This window comes from Echeneis naucrates, chromosome 15, assembly GCF_900963305.1.
Source record: "Echeneis naucrates chromosome 15, fEcheNa1.1, whole genome shotgun sequence".
In the NCBI taxonomy this organism is placed as follows: domain Eukaryota; kingdom Metazoa; phylum Chordata; class Actinopteri; order Carangiformes; family Echeneidae; genus Echeneis; species Echeneis naucrates.
In genome coordinates this window covers 15,628,385-15,650,042 of record NC_042525.1, presented here as the reverse complement: position 1 = coordinate 15,650,042, position 21,658 = coordinate 15,628,385, and the positions used below count along the sequence as shown (strand labels likewise).

At 42.6% G+C, this 21,658-nt stretch overlaps 1 protein-coding gene across 3 annotated transcripts in view; it reads left to right on the top strand.

The window, feature by feature from the left end:
• meis1b (Meis homeobox 1 b) overlaps window positions 1–21,658 on the top strand; it is a 78,802-nt gene that overhangs the window by 11,140 nt on the left and 46,004 nt on the right. For all 3 annotated transcript variants that reach the window (XM_029520573.1, XM_029520575.1, XM_029520576.1), the window contains one exon: window positions 4,504–4,615. In XM_029520573.1, the coding sequence (XP_029376433.1) occupies window positions 4,504–4,615 (112 nt within the window). The remainder of the gene's footprint in view (window positions 1–4,503; window positions 4,616–21,658) is intronic.

The following is a 21,658-nucleotide window of genomic DNA, read 5'->3' as shown; positions in this document are numbered from 1 at the left end:
CGAAGAAACCACAAGAAAACATATCATTAAGAAATTACGCCTGCCTTTTCATTCACAACTGAAAAAAATGCTCTGTTTGGGGTTAGATAGCATGGAGGGGAGGGCACTCAAGTTAATGTTTTTGTTTGGATTTCAGCTCTCAGGGAGTAAACAAGGAGTCTTTAGCGAGAGCTGAAGGCGAAGAGGCCGCAGAGAAAGAAAATCTAAAAGAAAATCAGTTTTCGTGAGTGTCATCTAAATGGACGTTGAAAGCTCTGGTAATTATCTCAAACATGTAATTATCTTTGCTTGTCTCTATGAGGTTAACCCACCGGTTTTAAAAAGCCGATTGAAGAGTACCTGACGGCTATTCAGTATAGCATACTTTACTTACTCAAGAGACCAAATCCAGTTTTCTCCCTCACCCCCTTCAGCAATTATAAGGTTATTTCTTCTTTCTTTGTCTATTGTGAAGAGTTAGGGAAGAATGGGAGGGAGGGGTCTTTTGGCTTCTTTCCCCCTTTTCTTTGCACCGTGCATACCATTATCAGCCCCTCTTTTCTGTTTTGGAAGTACTAATATTTCAGGGAGGGGAGGAGAGAGCAGAGGTAGTTGGGCAAGTGCTTGCCTGGCCGATTATCAGAGAGGCAGATCCTGCTTTATCTAGTCACAGTGGAAAGCAAAGTAAACAAGAGTTTACAATAGCTGCCTTTTCAGCCCCCTTTCACTAACAGCTTCCTCACCAGCATTCAGCTGAGTTGGAGAATGTGTCTGGAGTTACGGCAGGCCATCTCATTGCTGCAGCACATAGCATTCCCGCAGATTTCAAACGGAGGAAGCAGTGCTGATGCAAAGGTCAAAAATGTGTTAAAGAAAACGTGTTAAAGGAAAAACACAGCAGAGAACAGATGCACTAAAGCATTTTGGGGGATGGAGTAGCCTGTCATCTTTGATTCAGATGTACCACCACTGAAGAGTGCATATGTGGGGGGTTATTTGGATATTTATGTCTGTGCCGTTATGTATGCACATACGATTATTCCCGCACGCTTGCTGGCACAGAGTGAAAAGTAAATATCCATATCATCACAAAAGATATTTCAGAGTGAGGAAAGAGGAGAGGGTGGGGGGTAAAGCACAACAACCTTAACCATTTTCTTTATTATTGCAAATGAATTGGCAAGGCAACATTTCTTGCATGAGCGCTTGTATGATATGGGGTCTGGCACAGCGAGAAAGGGAAGCCCCCCCTTTGCATCTTAGACGCTGCACAACGAGAATGCATTGGATTGGAATGCCTCACCGATCATAGCAGAATCAGAATTTCCAGCAAGGAAAATCTTTTCATGGTGAATTAGGGTGGTGGAGGGAAGAAAAATGGTAATGAAAAAAAAAAAAAGGTATGCATGGCTCACAAACAGGGTTCCCTCGGCTTGGCGCGGCAGATTTAAGAACTTTAGCTAAAGCTAGGCAGAATAGAATGTGGAAAATTGAATTTACTAAACAATTAAGCTTTGAGTTAATCTATATCCTGCACAGGAGAGAGAGCAAGAGATAGCGAGAGAGAGAGTGAGACAGCGAGAGAGAGAGAGCAGCTCATTAAGGGGACAGAATAAATCAAGTGTGTACTGAGAATGCAGCGGGAAAGCTCTCTCTCTCTCTCCATTTCCTGGAGCTTTCTGTTTATACATCTGTTCACCTTGTGAATTTACATGGCCCATATTTTTAAAGGTGAGTCTCTGCATTGTGAGCTGCAGACTGGTTAGTCGGTTTTTTTGTTTTTTTTTGCTGTGTATCTTGAGGTCAGTGTATGTGTGTTTGTTAAACAGGCACTGTGAGTGAGGCCATTGAGGGATGTTTGCATTAGGTAGATAAAACGTATTTGTGTGAGTGTTTGTGTAATTGTAAGAATTGTAAAAATTTGCGCACATGCTGTCTGACCTGTGTGTGCTGGTATGTGTGTAATAATTGTGTGTCAGATCAGTGCTGGGCCTGCTTTGTCCAAGGGTTGCCTGTGATTATAAATAAACTCCCTGTCCTCGTGGAGATGCCACCAGGCCCTGTCTCAGCCCCGCCCCCTTTCCCATGGGGCCTCAGCGGCCACCTCCCAGCAGGCAAAGCTCTCTTTTGTTCAATTACAGCTAATGCAGCAGTTTGCCATTTCCCCCCTCATCTTTCTAATTATATTTTCAAGTGGAATTTGTTACAGAATTAAAACAAAAAGAAAATGGAAAAAAAAAAAAACGTCCTTTTGCGAGCTGAGGCTTTTGGGTTCGACATCCCTGGGGTGCTCTGCTATTCTTTTTCACAGAGCTCTGGATAAACAAGTTCTACTCATTTTTTTAAAAGCAGCAGTTTTGGAGGAGCTGGCAAAAACCAGTGTTAACTGTTTGCGTGCTGAGCATGTGGTCTGGATTACCTCACTTCTGATGTTCTCTGGAGTTACTCAGTCATGCACGGGTGTTTCATTTTTCAGTGTTCTACCATCTCCACGGTCAGGAAAAAAAAAATTTGTAAGAGTTGAAGAGGAAAAAAAAAATACCCCTTTGGTATCTTATCTCTGTTAAAATCAACATTTATCTACCCAATCATCATCCTAGTCATGCCTTTGTGCAGTGAATTTCCTCTTTATTGCAAAGCCTCAAAGCCTAATTTGGAAAACAACGATTATATCGTCCATGTAAGCACTGGATTATAATTTCATAGCCTAGGAACATCAAATGGGCTCTAATAGACCCCAAATGTGTTGAATATGCTGACTTGTGTTTTCTTTTCTGTTATTTTATTCCCTCTGCATTTTGTTTTAAAACAAACCCCGTGTGATGAATTAATGTCTACTTTTTTATGATGCTAAACTCAGCTCCAAATCCTCCTTCCCAATGGGAAGCCCTGCTCGTGGTATCCCAATTGAAACCAGTTGTTCCCCTGTGTCTCTCTCTCCTCTTCCCTTCTGTGCGGGTTTCTATCACTCATTTCGTTGCATACCCCTAAAAGCGCGATGCAAACACCACATTGCCCGCTGATATCTGCTTCATTTGATTTGACAGAGCAAAGACAGGCTCACGTGGGCGGTAGAGGAGGCTCAAGTAGGTGTTTGGGTGTGTGTATGTTTTGTTCTGCTGCATGTTTGTTTGCGATAGCTGGTCGTGTGTGAAATGGCACAAGATTCCATTACCCCCTATTTTGAAGTCTCTTTTCTTTCCTGTCCTCGGCACTAATGTTGCTTTTCAGAGATAAGAGGTAACATCTGTTTTCATTGCAATATAATGCAGCAGCTTCATATGGGACAGAGTGCGACTTGAGCGTATGCTTATATGTGTTTGTTAGACAGATTATGTGGGGCGTGTGTATCTGTGCATTTAAAGTACAGTAAGTTTACAAATGTGAATTCTGCCTGTCTGTGTGTGCCTGAACTCTGTTTGTGGTGTATATAAAAGTGGTGTGTGTGTGTGTGTGTGTGTGTGTGTGTGTGTGTGTGTGCGTGTGCGCATGTGTGTGTATTCCTTTTTCATCCTGGACCATTTGATCCCTACTGTCCGTTGTGCAGCTGACACTCATCTGGCCCAAGACAGACATTTACACACACCACACACCCACGCACACACACACTCAGCTTACTATATATAAACCCAGATCCCCAGGGTCTCTCTACTCCATTCAGCTGTTTGCGTTTGATGCCACAAACTTGTCTCAGTTTAACATCAGTCAAGTCAGTCATCAGTTATTTTTCTGGAACTCACAGAGAAACAAATGGACGTCCACTCTGTGGTAACGCTCTCTTTTAAAGTTTGGTTCAGCATACAATTTTTTTTTTTTTTTTGTCGCATATTTTGTCAGAGAAAAGATTGTGGGAAAACTTAAGCTTGAGCGTCTTGAGTGTCTCTGTCTTGGCTCAGGTTCTCAAAATGAAATTTATATCTACATGAAGGGGTTTGGACATGCATTTTTTTTTTGGTCATTTGTTAGCAAAACTTAGGATTTATACTTGTGTAGCGGCACTTCAGTTGGTTACTTCTCTCTCCCTCTTTCTCTGGTCGGATCTGCTTGGATGACATCACTCCCTGGCACCCGCTGCAGCCTATCTTAAGTTGTAGCTGTAGCTGTTTTGTATTTTCATCTGCTAGTGGTTTGAGCCAAATGGAGGCAGCCGTGGATTGCATGCCTCAGAAAGCTGGGAACTAATACAACATGTTTGCTTGATATTCGTCTGGGCCCTGCTCTTCATAGAGCCCCAACAGTCCTCATTCCATAAGACTGTTGCAGACGCTCATACACACTGTGCGACTGGGCTGAGAGCTGGCCTGTTGTGAGTGCTATGTGGAGTGTGGGTTTGTGTTTTTGTGCGTGGGCGATATTCCGCACAGTACAGTGTGTTGACAGGAAAAACAAAAAAAACAATTCAATTACAAATAAATTCAATTCAACTAATTATCTTAAAAAAACAACAACAACAACAACAAAAACAAGTAGCTGACATTAATTCAGCTGACTGACATTTCTGTGCTCTTTCACCCTGTTCAACAGACGTCCTGGAACAGAGATCATGACGACACGGCATCCACGCGCTCCGGAGGAACACCGGGACCGTCCAGCGGCGGTCACACATCACACAGCGGCGACAATAGCAGCGAACAGGGTAAGGACTGAATTTGTTTCTCTGCATCTTCTTAATACAATTCAGCTGGAGGAGATAAAGAGGGTCAGAGGTAGCGTGTGAATGTAGCACAACCTGCTGAATATATTATTATGACGGGCACCAAATATACACATGATGGAAAACTTCATTATGCAGTCAGGTGAGGTTTGGGAGGGCTCATTCAGTTTTAGCAACAGCTCACAGTTCCTGGTATTGTCTCTGAGAGAGGTCAGAGGTCAACCATGTACGATCAGCTCTGGATCTGCAAGGTGTTCATTGTTTTGCCCACAGACACCTGGGCAGGACAGGCATGGAGTGGTAGATGGCCTTGTCTTGGTGTGGAGAGTGTTTTCTGTTTTCCTGGTGTCAGACTGGAAGGGTTTTGTTTCAGGCAAGTCTTGGTTGCTTTACTGGTACGTTATCCCAGATTGCACAGGTTATATTATATGTATTATTCAGTGCTATAGTTTGCAATCCTGCTTACCTATAATAGGCTCTTTTGCTACTCTGCTTCTTGTCTTCAGGATTTCAGTATTTTGTGAAGGATTTCATTTACATGTAAAAGGAAAATCAGGCCCGTAAATCCATTATATTCTTCAAAGAATATTATTAAATGTGCAGCTAAAAACTGTGCTGTTTGTTACAGTAAATCAAAAGCTTACTGACTGTAGAGGTTATTCTGACACTGATGATTAGCCGCATCTCATATTACAAACCAGTAGCTTTGAAGCTTTCAGCCTGTGCTCCAGGTTGCTTTGTATGTTTTACATGTATGCACTTTTACCTATTCGAGAAACAATTTTCTGCCACTGTTGATTTTATAAGCAAGATATCAACAGAATTCGATTACAGACATGATTTTTACCATCGAATTTAGAGAATCTAATATTAATCTATTCCTCGTCTCTGACCAGACAACTTGTGTGTGTTTGTGCTAAAGAAAAGCATGGAAAGACAGAAGTAGCAGTTGGAGAAGGGGCTGGTGGTGGTGGTGGTAGTGAGGCGGCGTTGCAAATAAACTGTAGGCAAAAAAGCAACTTCATATATTATTGAAGGCAATGTCAAGGCGAGCAGTTTGCAGGGTTGCCATGGCCAGGAGGCAGAGCCGGCTGGGAGCAGAGAGCACCGCCATGCCTTCCACTCCGACGAGCAGCCATTTATATAGTCAACACACACTCTCTGTCTCTTTGTCTCTCAGTCTGTCTCCCACTGTTTCATCCTCCCGCTTCCTATGTCTTTCACACTCACTCACTCTCTCTCTCCCACACGTCGTGTTTGTCCTTCTCGTTTGCTCTCCACTAATGTTCGACAAAGGAGCCGAGGGACTGAGAGGTGAGACACGCGTTGAGATAAAAATAAAAGATAGGCAGATGACGTGGAAAGGAGAACACACCTATAAAAAAAATAGTGAAATCAGGGGAAGACAAAGCAATGTTGTGTGTGTGTGTGCGTGCGCATGTATGTGCGCGTGTGTGTGCGTGTGTGTGTGCGCGCGCGCAGGCCTCCACCTCTGATGACTATTGGTCTGGGGCAGCCAGGCAAGATGTGATTGGTCGTTCTAATGAGTGTGCTCTGTGCTGAGTTTTGGCTCCTGCTTCTCTGACCTTTGCCCTCTATTGACCAAACTGACACTTCATTTTTCACATCTTTCCAATTATAAGCCCACTCCTTATGTTGACCCACCTCCCCTCACTCTCTCTCTCTGTCGCTCTCTCTCTCTTTCTCTCTCGCTCTCTCTCATCATCATCTCTCTCTGTCTATCCATCTCCTCATATCACTCTCTTCTTCCTCCAACTCTCCCCAGCTATTGTAAGGGTTTGTTTGTTGTTGAAGATCATTAGAGGGTAAAATGGGGGTTAGTGTGTGTGTGTGCATGTGCAGATTCTGCATGTGTGTGTGTTGGTGTGTGTCAGTTTAATGAGAGTGCTTTGATTTTAACATGAGTTGTGCATGTAGGTATCAGAGTATCTATAAGTTCTGAAACATATGAGTTAGATTAGGTGACTTTAAGACTTCAAAAGAATTAAATTGGGCATTTAAATATTTCATTGCCTTGACTCATTCATTCATCTTCAACCGCTTATCTGTTTCCGGCTGGCAGAGCCAACCCCGGCTCCGATAGGTCACCAGTCTATCACAGGGCCAACACACAGAGACAAACAACCACTCGCAATTTAGAGTCACCAATCAACTTAAACATGCATGTCTTTGGCTGATTGGAAAGAAACCAGAGTACCAGGCGGAGAACATGCAAACTCCGCACACACACATGGGAACTGAACCCACGACCTTCTTATTGTGAGGCAACAGTGCTCACCACTATGCCACCATGCTGCCATTGCCATGACTATGTAATTTGCATATGTAGCATGTTTCTCGCTGTGTTACGTATATGTTTATACGTATTCTCACTTTGAGTGACTTATTGAGTCATCATTTCAAGTTGCACAACTTTCATTCCATATTTGCAACAATAAAAAAACCCTCATATTTCCACTTGCAGCCATGCATCTCAAATATGGCTTCTGTCTTGTTGCTGTATGAGCACAACGAAACAATTAAATCAGCATATGAATATCCGTAATTTTAATAATCACACATGAGCATAATGACCAGGCGTCCACATACTTTTGGCATTGTAGTGTTTGTTTGTTGATTCAAATTTTGAGTGCAGGGTTCAAATATGCCTCCTGTTGGCCAATGCAAGTGTGTGTGTGTGTGTGTGTGTGTGTGTGTGTGTGTGTGTGTGTTTTGTGTTTGTGCGTCTGACTGTGAGATTGCTTTGTTTGTGTGGTGTTGATGTGAGTGCGTGCGCACACACACCCACAGTGTAGAGTGTAGAGCATCAGGACACAGTGACAACAGTAAATACCGGAGGACATGTTGGACTGCTTTCAGGTTTATATGGGTTAAGCACTATCACTGCCACGTCATATCGGCTCTGGCAAATTGTGTGTCAGTCACTTGGTAATCCCAGTAAGCTGGTTATTTATCTGTTTGGCACTTTGCTCGCTCCCTCCCCGACAGCTTCACCCCACTGTCTTTCCTCCCTCTCTCTCTCTCTTTTGCTCTTTCATCTTCATATCCTCCCTCTCTTCTCCAGTTTTCCCTTGTCTCCCACCTACTCTTGCGTCTCTCTCTTTCATTTTGCTCTCAGTCGGTTTCTCTCTCCTTGTGTATCTCCGTGCTTTTCTCTCTCTCCTCCCCCTTTTTTCTTCCATGCCTCCCACTCGCTCCTAAACATTACCTTTGTTTATCCTTCTTTCCCTTTCTCTCACCTCTCTTTGTACCTTTCGCACTTTTGTTCTTCCCGATCTCACTCTCTTCCATTTTTCTTAATTGTTCCCTCCTTATGTTATTTTTCATTTCATAATCTTTTTCACTCATCTCCTGTTCACTATTTCTTTCTCACTCCTTTTTTTTGCTTTCCCTTGTTCTTTATCCACCTCGTTCTTCATATTACCTTTACTATTGGTTTCTACTTCTTTCTCCTTGTGATCTCTATAGATATCATCCTCTTCCTCTCTTTCTATCTTTTAACTTTCATTTTTTTTTTGTTGTTGTTTGTAATCTTATTTTCTCCCTACCTATTTTTATCTCTACCTTTAACAGATTGTTTTCTCTGTCTGTCTGTCTTCTGTCTTCATTTTCCTCCCCTCTGCTCGTGAAGCTGCACAGCTAATAGCTACTGTTTTCCAGTGTCCCACTGTTCTCTAATCTATCCATCCTTCAATCAATCCTTTGCTTCTTTCCAACCATGGTCTCTATTTTTACACCTCTTCCATTCAGTCTTTTTCTAATTCCTGCTGGTTTGTCTCTGTCATTTGCTCCTTGTTTTGCCTCTTCTTCTCTCCATCCTGCCCCTTCAGCAGAACAAAACAGCTCAGAGGAAAGATGCTGGATGGTTGAGGACCTTTATCTAGTGAACTCCAACCTTCTCTCTCTCTCTCTCTTTCTATCTCAGTCTCTCTCTTGCTCTCTCTCTTTCAGGCTTTATTCTGAGGCTGTTCCTGAGATAAACACATGCTCTGCTATGCCCCCTTCTCGGAACGGTTCACTGCCCACTGGTATAAAAATCGCCATCTCCATCCGGAAATGTAGCACTCGTGCTGTCAAAAGAATGCGCTGTAGGAGTCATGAGGAGGTTTTCACATTATGCAAGATCATAGGTCTCCATACGCACATGAAATAATGCTTGATTTACAGGAGAAGAAGTAATTGATAATGAAGAATAACATTTGGATCTCTTACTCATTAGCAGATGTTTTGCAGTGCTTCAAGCACATGTGACAATGTGCGTAGTTTAAAAAAAAAAAAAAACTTTTTTAAATCTGCATGTGTTGACAATGCTCACATGCTGAGCTCTTACTTATGTTGTTTATGCTTTGACCACAATGGCTATGGTATTTTTCAGCACTAAATTCCATTGGCAGTTGAAAAAAAAAAAAAAAATGGAGGGAGGATCACATTTGCTTCACACATGTCATTAAAATCAGTCCTGGGTGTCTCATCTCTCCCTAAAGAGCAGACAAAGAAGAAAGATTCTTATTTTTCTCCTCCCTTTCTCTGGGAGATCTTTGTAAACATCCAGCAAGCTTCGACAGGGAGAGTCAGAGTGGCCCTGTAGTTAATTAGTCCCACTCTATTAGCCCAGCTGTTTGTTAGCTAGTTCCTACCAACCAGCCTCTTTGTATAATACCCAGAAGCCCTCTGGACGAGCCTCGTTGTAGCTCTTGTGCCTTGGATCATGCTTTTCTGTGAAGAGCAGAGGAAAAGCTAACAGATCATACATGCATAGGACGAAGGCGGGGTCCCTCACGGACATGAGTGGGCCTTCTCTTTTTCTTGCAGTATAAAGTACTCCTCTTTGCCTGTGTGAATTTGTAAGGACACCCCTTGGCTTCTCCCAGGGCCTGGCGTGCGAGGGAAACAGAATAACATTCAGGCACAGAATTGGGCAGCTGCAGTGATGTGGATGCGAGTGGAGCAGAGGAGCAGAGCAGAGTGTTTGCTCTGTTTTTGAAAGCTACAGGGTTTCCCCCTCTGCTTGTCAGAAACACCCAGGGAGTGAGGCGATGACTGGCGATATTAGATATGTATCACCAATTACCCAGACTGTTTGTAAAGAGTACACTTTAGCTTGCCAAGGCAAATAGCTCCCTGTAAGGCTATGTGTTGGTGTCTGCATACATTTCTGGTGTCTGAGTAGTGGCCTGAGATTTCTGGTTGTTGGTCTGATAGCTAGCTCTGAGGGTTTTTTCTTTGCCTGGTGTAATTGGAGGAATGCTTGACAAAAAATTTATGCTGAGATTTGCCATTTGACACATCTAAACTGACCGTTTCTGTAAGTCTGTCATCTAGTTTTTTTTCCCTGAATATGGTTGACTTCTCTTCCACATGAGGTCCAGTTATCTAAATTTTGCTCAATGAAATTCCTACATTGACGAATGTACTTGATGATTACAGTCAGTTTTAGTTTTAATCGTTGAGTAAAAATGTTCTGCAAAATATGGAAAATACAGGCAAATAAAATCAGCAACCTTCTCTGAGATTTCCCTGAAATGAAGACTGGTAAGTCTTTGCTGGTGAAGTTAGGCTTTTGCCAAAAAACAAAAAAAAAAACAAAACAAAAACAAAAACAAAAACTGCTCAACCAAATTCCAGCTGGGATCATCTTGGTTGAAGTTATGGTGTTTGGCCTCCATGATAGTCACTTTTCCTGGTTTGATGTGTTTAAATGTCATGTGCTGGTCCAGCTTGAATTCATTCATTCTGAATCCCTCTGTATAACCTCCGTTGATTGTGAATCCCCATCAATGAGACTGTAAAATTCTTGATGATGTCATCCTTTCATCTGTCCATCCATCCATCCATCGTCTGACCTCTGTACCTTCCAACAAGGTCAAGTCACAGAAGAGCTGTCGCTTGGCGTCATCTCATTGGCTGCTCTCCAGGGCCGAGGCGGGCAAATGGGGACATGGACAGGGGTGCCAGGCAATCAGCAGCTAGATCCAGCTTGTCCAATCACTCAGCTTCACGTGGCCCCCTCAAAGTCACCGATTAATTGGTCTGATTGTCCAGTAGACTGGAAGAGAGAACTGCGTCTGTCTCTGTGTACTCCCCTCGCTGACTCGCTTCCCAATAGCTGCTGCTCTTGAAAAATTGCTGTTGCAGCTATGAGTTAGAGAGTGATTATTGAAATATTTGAAGCGATTCCCAAATGTATATTGGTGGCAGTGGCACGCAGACCAAGAGGCAGGTTTCGCACAGAAACTGCTTCGTTCTAATGTTAAATTTAAATGTTCGAACCATCAGTTGTTCAGTGATCACAAAGTAACAAGAAACTAGCAAACAAAGTTGATACCAACAATTTATAAATTCTAAACGTTTGCACATATAATGTATAAGCCTACAAATTAAAATGCATAACTTGAGCGATGCAGTGCGTTGTTTTGTGCGTGTTGTCTAGACATTGTCTAGACATTACTGAGGAAGATCCTGAGTCCAGTAATTGTCTTACTGGTGTCCAGCTTTCCCGGTAATCTGTTTAAATGTGAGACTCTGTGGGTAGATAAAAGGTATGTGGTTCCCTTGATTAGTCTGCAGTCTGTATTACTGGAGGTGTGTGTGTGTCAGTACAGTCACTGACAGACACAAACACAAGTCTTTCTTTGATTTCCTTGGAGACTGAACATGGGGGGAAGCGGCAGAGGAAAAAAGTGACAGTGAAAGAAAACAACAAAATGTGAGCATAAGATGAAGCAGGTAGAGCATCTTGAATGCTGAATGCTGTGAAAGCATTTTGATGCTGACTGGAGCTGTGTGTGTGTGTTAGAAAATCTTGCAAGTGAGTAAAAGAGAGAGAGGCAAAACAGTTATCCCAGATGAGTGTGTTAAGTGCTGCTGAGTGTTGTCTAGGAGTCTATTGAAGCATATTCACTGTAAGCAGCAAACAGTGGGATCTTCCCTGCCAGTTCAGAGGTGAAAGGGTTATGGCGAGGCCACCTGGAGCTCAGTCTCTGTCCCTGAAGAGGTTAAGTCAAGTGTATGTAAGCATGTGTCCATGTATTTAATAAAACATTTGACAATCATCATACAGGGTCACGAGAGCAACAGCATCCCTTTCTGTTCATGTGCTCTTTATGAAAGTCGATATCTGAGCGGAATAAAAAGTAAATGCATCTAAAAACTCCTCGAGAAAACATCCCTCAGCAACTCAGTGCTGCCAGTAGCAGTGTTTATTGACCTCCAGCTGGATTTACTGCATCTCAAACATTATTATCTGTGGTTACCTGGGAAAAGAGATGTTTGCCCTTTTCGTGCCCAATCACGACCTCTCTCTGAGATTCAGTGAGATCTTTACGGCCCCCGTTATCACTGCTGCCAATGCGCCATCCAACATAGTAATGACATGCCCCTCAGAAAATTATGGCCCTCGATGACTTTTTATTGCCTCATGGACAATAAGCAAATTTGGAGTGGCCTGAGTTTGCCCCTCTTGAAAAAGAGGAAATTGTATCAGGTTCCCACAGCGAGGGGTCAGTTTGCTTTTAGGATTAGTGCTGGTGTCGCCTGGCTGCTGGGGTCGTGTGGAAGAAAGAGTCAAAAATACACGTAAACAAAGTGACTTCCTCCTCTCCTCTCCTTTCCTTTCCTCTCCATGTGAAACATTTAACTGCTCAGGTTCACTAATCTGCATTTTACTAGCTTGGCTAAAAATGTCATCTGTGAGAGGGTAATAGCCACAAACTGTTTGATAAGGTGTCAGAATCTATTTGACTGTTTGACTTAGGGATTTATGCGCTGTGTGTTACTGAGCATGTTTACATATAATCATGTGAGTGTTATATTTGCACATATTGTCTCTATTTGTCTCCAGCCTCTGTCTCCGTCTCTGTCTCGTCTCTCACAATATGCACTCTGTGGTCCCTTTGCCCTTGTTTCTGACTTTCCCTAATGATATTCAGAAGAATGCCGTGCACATTTTGAAGGTGAATAAAATGTTTCCCCAGCTCTCTCTGTTTCTTTAAATCTTGCTTGCATTCATTCAGTCTTCATTCAGCCCTCTCTGTCTGTTGGTTACATGTGGGCATGTTTGCATGACCAAAGAAATGCAAAGTCTAGCTCAGACCATTACAATATGCCTTGTGTGGACAATTTACATGAAATACATATTCATTCGTGACATGTTTGCACACGAAATATCTTCTCTTCCCCTGTTTCCCTCCTCTCTTATGCCTTCACTCTGTCTTTGTGCTCTCTTAGGATGTGTTTTTCTCAGAAAGTCTTTTTTGTATGTAAGCTATCTGTTACTTCTTACAAAACTGTATATTTTGCCTTTCGTTATCCTTATTTAACCCACAACCGCACTTCGATCCCACCATGCAATGTGGTGTTGCTCCAAAAGAGTACCACAGCCACTCACTTAAGAAAAAAGAGGTTCTACTTCATTTGCTCCAGCAAGCGAGTTCAAGCGGGAGGGAACTGTATCTTTAGCTCCCATGTTATAATTGTGGCACGCTAATGATGTAGACACATTTTCACTGTCTGTTTACAGGAAACGCTCTTCTTTAATTTGCGTCTGGCGTGAATGCCAAATTCCTATATCTAATTACTGGTGTTTGCTAAAAGATACTATTTACACAGTTTTTTTGCCTTGTAGAAGTCTCTTGTGTGTCAGCTGGGGAAATTATGACACGAAAAGTTAATCATGTGTACCCAGTAAAAATCATTTTTTTCAACTACATTACTGTCTGTAAGCAGGAAATTAATATTTGGACTGGAGGACTTATTTTCCCCCATAATTTGTCCATTTAAACCTAAGGATATTTATGTTCTGTACATCTTCGTTCGAGATCTTGTTTGAAGTGTCACCCGAGAACTCTGTTCAGGTTTATTTTGGTATGAAGCACCATAATTTGTGTCATTCTTGTGTAATCGTGACCTAAAAGAAGATGCCACTTTTGTCAAATTACTGGATATCTTCTTTTGGAACAAAACTCTGCAGCTTTGATTTGCAAATGCAAACAAGCTGAAATGTGGTATTGCACTTGTCATGCAAATGAATAGGATATAAAGCTGAAGCATACTCATTCACTTGTGAAATAATTTTTGGGAGCTTGTGCTTGTGTCTGTGTATGTGTGTGTGGAGATTTCTGAGTTCTTCCCATTGGAAGCTTGTAATGTAGATCAATAGAAATCTGACGATTTCTCAATAGTGACCAGTTTGCTCTCTTTATTTTGCCTGTTTCCAATTCAGTTCCAAATTGCCTGGAGTGCAAATACACACACACACACACACGCACTCACAACACACAAACAGACTCTCACAGACAGAAAATGCCCTGGCTCTTAATCATGGCCAGTACAGGTGCATAGGGAATCTAACAGTGAAATCACAGCGACTCATCATTGATGTGTCACAAAATATTACATCAGGCCGATATAAAGTCCTCAGACTCTCTCACTTCTTTCTGTCTTTCCGTTTCTGATACTACTGCCTGTCTCTCCCTCCCTTGAAGAGGAGCTGGGCTCAGGACCCTGGAGGCTTCTGATCAGATAGACGTTTGCTTTCCCCCGATAGCAGGCTTGTTACCCAATGTTGTGAAAAAAGCTACAATTAACAGTTTTTAGATGATTAATTTTTAAATTGATATGAGAGAGGCGTGCTGTAGTTTGGACATTCGCTTGCGTGGTGGGAGGAAAAAGAGAGAAGGGATGGAAGCGGGAGGGGGAGAGCGAAGAGACAGGGTATTAGCACTTTGCTCAGTGGAGAAGCATTGTTTGGCCCCTTGGCACACACAAGAACACACACAAACAAGCAACTCTCGCTCACGCACACACACGCAGAGACACGGACACACACGCATGCACAGAGCACCAACGTTTATTTAAGCTTTTGATAAAGAGATTAGCTCCATCATCCTACGCTCTTAAGCTAGCCAAGGGGGTCCATGTTCAGGAAATCCTGGCTTTCCTGACACATGGGCTTATAGGGAAACCTGACTCAAGCATCAATTATATGATATTGACACGATTCCTAATGGTCAGATGAACATGGTTGGATTTGAAAATGGAGGGTGGCGTGGCCAGAGTTGTGTTTCTGTGGACATGTTAAAAGAGAAGCAGAGGCACAGACGGAGCTGGACAGAAAGTTGCTAAAAGAGTGAAAAGGTTGGAAACAGAATGGTAGAGGAGGTAGAGGAGGCGGAGTAGTTCTGCCAGCTGGGCTGCTTTATTTTTTTTTTTTTCTTTATTATTAGCCCTATCACAGTGGTTGGAGTCCAGCTTAAAGCTACAAACAGCGAAGTGCTAATTTTAGCCTCCAAAGAGGATAAGGATAAATAGCTTGCTGCCAGTGTGCCATATGGTCCCCCGCCGATTATATTGTGTCAGGAATATTTTCACCCCACACGCACCCCTGCCCCAGCGCACAAACATACACACATAAACACACACACGTATGCACAAACACAGGCTCATATCTGTTGTTTCAGGATATATGGTGCTGAAGGATTGTTTTATCTCACCATGTAGATGTGATTTGATAATAACAATAATAATAATTTTGGGTTAAAGCTTGGGAAAAAAAAAATCAGTAATTAGAGTTTTTTGTGCTTCAAATTTATTAAGAAATTTAGGGCACAGTCCTGACACAAGACTAAGAAGATGAATTCAATATCTCTTTAAAGTCACACAATTAGGTTTTAGATGTGTCGTTTATCTCTCTGTAATAATATGACATTGAAAATGTAATTTTCTGACAGGAAATTGTAGTTGCAGTGACGACATCAACCTGCAGGATTGTTTCCATCTATTATAGTTTCAAGCTGCAGCAACACTTGGTCTTTTCTGTAATCTCCTGCAACTTGGGCTATATTCTCATTTGAAAATATGAGCCCCTTAGAAGGATAAAAATGAGTCATTCTGCCTCTCTCTCTATCTATCTCTCTCCGTTTCACCCCCTCCATTAACACACATGCATGTTCACATGTAAATGCAACACACACTCACACAGCAACTCTCCATTATTCTCACTCTTTCTCACTCTCTCTCCCTCAAATTGAAATAATTCAATTTATGGACACAGTTCCAGACCTCCCTGGCTAAGACCATTATGCATGGAGCCCCCCCCTCCCCAACAAAAGAATGGGAGAATTTACCAGCCGGCTCTCCAAACGACACCCACACAAAGCCAATTTCATGCCGGCAAAACACCAGCAGAAGTGTCAGTTTTGGACAAAACCTGCATCCCTGTGGATTTTCTTTATCACTGAATATGGGTCGATGCTACTTTAATTTTTGATAGGGCTTATTTTATAACCCTGATATGTCACATGCAACTCCTTTTGATCAAACATTGAAACCTGGCTGTTACACAGGTGTTCCTTCATTTGAAAGTGAAAGCGAGAACAATGGCATCCAACGTACCAATGGACTGGCAAACTGCATGATTTTAGCCACAGACCTGATCCCTGTGGAAAATTTACAACCGTTTGCAGTGATGCTGAACAGCTACCTGTTCAAATACTTTGTTTCACTTACTGTGTTAACTCCAGTTAAAAAGCACCATGGCTGAGGTGGTGTGGTGTGAGCCTAGGTGACCTGGGATGCAGCAGGTTGGAGGTGATTTAAGTCAACTGGGCCAAAGCTTGACCTGGGGCTGACCCGGACCAAACATGCTGCGCCCTGAGGCCTTCTCCCCTTGGTCCTTTTGACATGGATACTTGCTATAGGGATCTGGCTGGGAGATAAACACCTCAGCAAGCTTCTCTAAAAGTTTAGAGAGAGAAAGAAAGAGGGAAGAGAGGTCTAGATAACAGATACCTGTAGGTAAACACAAAAGTAGGAGCGTGGGCTGCAGGGCAGTATGGGTGTTTACTTTTGTGTGTTTGCAGAGCAACACAATGCATGCCACTTGCGGTACACACTTGTGAACACACACATGCGGATGTAACCCGATCATCCCTTTTCTCTCTGAGCCAGTGAAATTCAAAGAGATGAGCAGGGACTGGGGGCTGAGATTCTCTCTTCTGATAACCTTTAAAGTAAAGGCCTGAGTGGCAGTTAAATACACACACACACACACACACACATACACACATACATATATATATATGCATAGATATATTGTACACACTAGCTCCCCTGGGCAGCACCAGGTCTTTGTTCCACTGAGATTCTCTTAAGTGGCAAAGAGGTCATACTATTACAGGAAGTCACCCCCACAGAGGGCTGCCTTTTTCAGGAAGTGACTTGGTGGGACTGTATGGCGAGAACGCTGGTGTCCACAGGGGGCATATCATTCCAGTCCACATGGACCCATGCTCCACAGGAAGTAGGCCTGCTGTAAACCCACTCACTTCCTCTTCCTCTGCCCCTGTCCCGTAAGTCTTATCAGGTCCGTGTATGGGGAGGCTGATAGGACTACAAATACCCCACATCCATACAACACCATATCCTGTGCCTATCAAAGACCCACTGACAGGGAGGGGGAAGTAGAGTTTCAGCATTACTTTGGAGGAACAAACTATAAGGTTCATTTAAGACTTATGGATATCTTGAAGTAGGAGTCTTTAATAGGGCACCCCATGATAAAATTGCCACACACTTGATCTTCACAACAGCACAACAGTGCCTTTGTCTACTATAATGCTGTGTTTACTCATTAAAAGTCAGCTAAAACCCTAAAATGTAAATGCAACAACTCAAAAACCAAATATATTTCAATGGAGTAGGTTGTTGCTCAGATAATGACTTATCCTGTTTTCCTAACCACCTCCTCAGTAACCTGATCTTGTGGGTGCAGACCATATTATACTGCCTCCTAATACTAAAACCTTCTGTTATTCCAAAAAAACACAGTGGAAGCTAATGCACTATTATTAGCATGTGCCACCACAGGGTTAGCGTGCCTGCATTATCTAACTACATAGTGCATTTTGGCTGGTGCTGATAGGTTAGCATGAGTGGGAAAATCCTTGTGCATTATAAGTGTTTATCAGAGTCTGTGCCATTCAGATAGTTACCATGTGGAAAAACGCACACACAGATGAGAGCTGTACGCGCTGGCTCTGAAACACAAACTGGGAAACTTCACACCCTAAACATGAAGGGGTGATTAAAAGACAGCCCGCAAATATTGTTAGTATTAGGATGATATAGTTCCACAAAATTTGAGTTCATTAAACCAGTGGTTTTGACAGGCTAGTTGAAGTCAAAGGAATTAAAGCTACAAGATATATAAAAGATCACATGAAGTGAAATGTGTCTTCGGTGATTTTGTGTTGGCTAAAAATGCTACCGTCTGTAGTTAAAGTGAGGGTTCCTGAAAGTTAAGAGGGACTCTTCATATGAATTAAAATATTTTTGCAGTCACTGAGTTTAATGAGAAGGATATTTAGGTGGTTATTAAGGGGTTTATGTGAGCATAGCCAGTGTTGTCTAGCTGAAAATATATATTTTAACTGAAGGTTAATCCAGAGCAAAAAAAAAAAAAAAAAAAAAGAACTAAAAAAGGGTGTTTTTACTTTAGTTCAGTTGAAGACTCCTTCTCTTTGTCCCACATCTACACTGGAGGACTTTGGAACGCCTTTCAGCCCATCATCTGACTTTTGGAAAGAACCGCCGTGCCATTGTGCTGTTAAGTGCTCTTAGCTTTTGTTATAGTCCTTGTCCTCTCTAACATCCCTTCCCCCTTCCCCTCGTCTTCCATAGTCCATTTGACTCTCCCTCCCTCCCTCTCTCTCTCTCTCTCTCTCTCTCTCTCTGTGAATTTGTTGCCGAGTTTGACTGAGGTTCAGTGAGTCAAAGGTGTCAAAAGCCATACGAGAAGAAGCGTAGCAGTTGAGAGATTTAGAGTAAAGAGTGAGAATGCTGCCGAAGAGACACAATTTCAGGTGTCTTGCCATAATAACATGAACTATTTTGATTGTGCATGTCTGTGTGTGTCTGTGCGGACTCCCCTTCACTGAGTCGAAGAATCTGTGGGCCCCCTCACAAGTGCTCCCATTTGAACCGAGTCTGGCCTTCTATCTTCAGGTTAGAAAAAAAAGGAAAATGACAACACAAAGGCAAGAGGGGAAAAATCAATAGTTACACAGCAAAAGTGCTCAACATGAAAGGGTGAATTCATCGCCCTACACTTTCATTTTAGCTTGTACCGTCTGTCTCTTTCTCCCTTATTCTTTCTCTCTGGACTGATCTGGAAGTGGGAATAAAAGGCATTGTGTGTGTGTGTGTGTGTGTGTGTGTGTGTGTGTGAGAGAGAGTTTGTGTGCGTAGAGGCATACTGCAGTTTAATGTCGTGTCGGTGCCCCGCGCTTGAGGCAGTTTCCAGCGTGTCAGGCAGCCTGTGGTGATGACCCTTTACGGGGAAAATGGCAAAGAGAGAGCAGTCACATTTACACTGACATTTTTGCCATCACCTATGGCTATGTCAACAGGCCTGATCCTCCCCCTACACACATACACACACACAGCCAACCGTGCATGGGCCTCAGAAATAACACACAGACGCACAGTAGCACTTTCAAAGAGAAAATGACATTAAAAGAGATCTCATATTCAGTGTGTTTATAAAAAGGTTAATCATTTGCGCCATCATTGCACCAGCTCAGTGTGACGTACTGACAACGCTTTTTGTTGGTACAAAACTAAAATATAGTCTTTTTACAACCAGATCAAACAGATGAGAAGCAGTGCACTGGAGTAGCTCGAGACACTGAATATCCAAATTGATTCCTTGATTTCAAAATATATCAAATCGGCAAACCAACGTATCTGACTAACTCGTGTATACATGACCTAGTGTGACCTAAAGCATGCACAAATGTAGACTTGTAGAACAACAATACTCTCAGACCACAGAAATGGTACATACCTGGGGTTTGGATGACACTTTTAATTAACTTAAAGAACAACACACATGTTTTGTTTTTTGTTTTTGTTTTTTTTTTCTGCGAAATGTGAAATGTCTGGCTTCATGATCTTCTACTTATCTGATCACCATGACTGAAATCTCCAAACTTGGCTCTGATTCTCACAACAAGAAGTCTCCAGTGTCCTTTAATTACAAATAACAATTGTAAATGACTCAACAGTTACTGTCATTATTGAATCTGTCAGCGCTGCTCCACAAAACTGTCATCATTCAAAGTAACTGGCTTCGTTATTGCAAAGCACTCGTTATTTACTGTAATTACTTCAATGGAATTGTCTTTGATTACAGGAAGCAATTACTTAGCTCTCCCCTGATTGTTTACCTGGCAACCCATATTTTCTTCTTTTGTAATAATGACAACTTTCTGTGTGTAGCTAATCTACTTACTCATTATGATGTTACCTAGATTACACTATGGTTCAGCATCATATCAGCCAAATGTTGAGCAAAGATCTGAAAATGGAGGGGTGGCTCTCTGGCAGGGGCAGGAAGGGAAGTCTAGACTAGCCATATTGTTTTGTCGACAGCGCATGTCATTATCCAGTAGAACTGTCGTAGGGGATTTCTCTGTGTCTCTCCTCCTCCGCGGGAATAAAAGGACGGCAAAACAGCATTGGTCACAGAGAGTGTTTTGTATTGGAGTAAGTGTGTGTGTGTTGCTTGAGAATATTTTAGTAGTCATGATTGGTAAGCTGCCTTAAAGAAGAGCTTCAGAAATGGCTGCATGTGAGTCTGTGTGTTCAAGTGTGTTGTCAGAGACAGAGACACTTTTGAAAATGTGCCCCTACTTGGGAATTGCATTGCAAGGAATTCCTCCATGTTCAGAATATTTGGAAATGGGAGGTGCCTCCAGAGCCATGCAAAGGGGAACCCCCCACCGCCTGGAACCCTGTTGTACCCCCCTTTTCCAAGTCTAGAGCTTATGAATGGCCTGAATACAATAAACACCACTTTTTTCTTTTCTCCCTCCCTCTTGTGAGCCATTCTTTACCCCTCTCAGGATTTCTGGGAATGTAATGCATGCGTATGTGTGTGCGCGCGTGTGTGTGTGTGAGCATGCATTTGTGTGTGAGTGCAAGACAGAGAAATAGTGAGAAGGGGAGCACTTTAGTGAGTATACTTCAGCACGTGTGTGTGTTTTGTGTATCATGTTTTGAGTGTGTCAATGTGTATGAATTTCTCGCCTGCCAATATGAGATGTGGGTATGCCATGTGGAGCAGGAGAGCAGGCCCCTGAGGCCTGGGTCTTGCCTGGGCAACCAACCCAGGGTCATGTGAGCTTTCTGGGGTGTGAAACTCTAGGAGTGGTCCATGAGGGATCAGCTCCAGGTCACTCGCAGTGAAAGACACCCTCTCTTTCTCTTTCTCTCTCTCTCTTTCGCGATAAATAGCCCTTGGACTAAATGCACAGTCGTAAACTTAAAAGACCTGTCCCCACCTCTTCTCCCTCTTAGTCCATCCATAGCCTATAAAACCTCACAAAAACATCTCACAGTAACCCCCCCCCCCCCTCCAAAACGTTTAGCCATATGTGAATGATTCCTCACACTCACACAGGATCCCACTCGTGACATCTGGCACAAAGCTAATATTCATAACCCCTGTACCTCAACTCAGCAGTACTTCTATGATGAAAAAAAATATTAGAAAGCTAAATGTCATGACTCACTTGCGTTGCGCTAGTAGCAAAGCGTCTGACAAGATCACTATTTGCAGATGACTGACTGGTGAAGCTGTGGTTGTTAATTTGCCAGGCAGCAGAAAAATGGCTGACACCTTGGAATAGCACATGTGCCCTCGCTGAGGGGGCAGGTAATACCAATCTCTGCCTAACACTGAGATGTGGTTCATAATCAGATCATAACAGATTAGCCTAGATACTGCTTGATAATGTCAGGGTATGCCTTGAGACAGAGATGTGGAGAAGTGATAAAGACATAGAAGAGCGAGAGGATGAGACAGAGGAGAGGACGTGTCATTAGTTGAAGAGGTAACCTGAAAACAGCCTACCTTACTACTTTAATTTGCATCAATATTTTATTAGCAAAACACCAGTCCTGTATTTTAAAGAAAGATAATAATGCCTCATTCTGACATCCCTC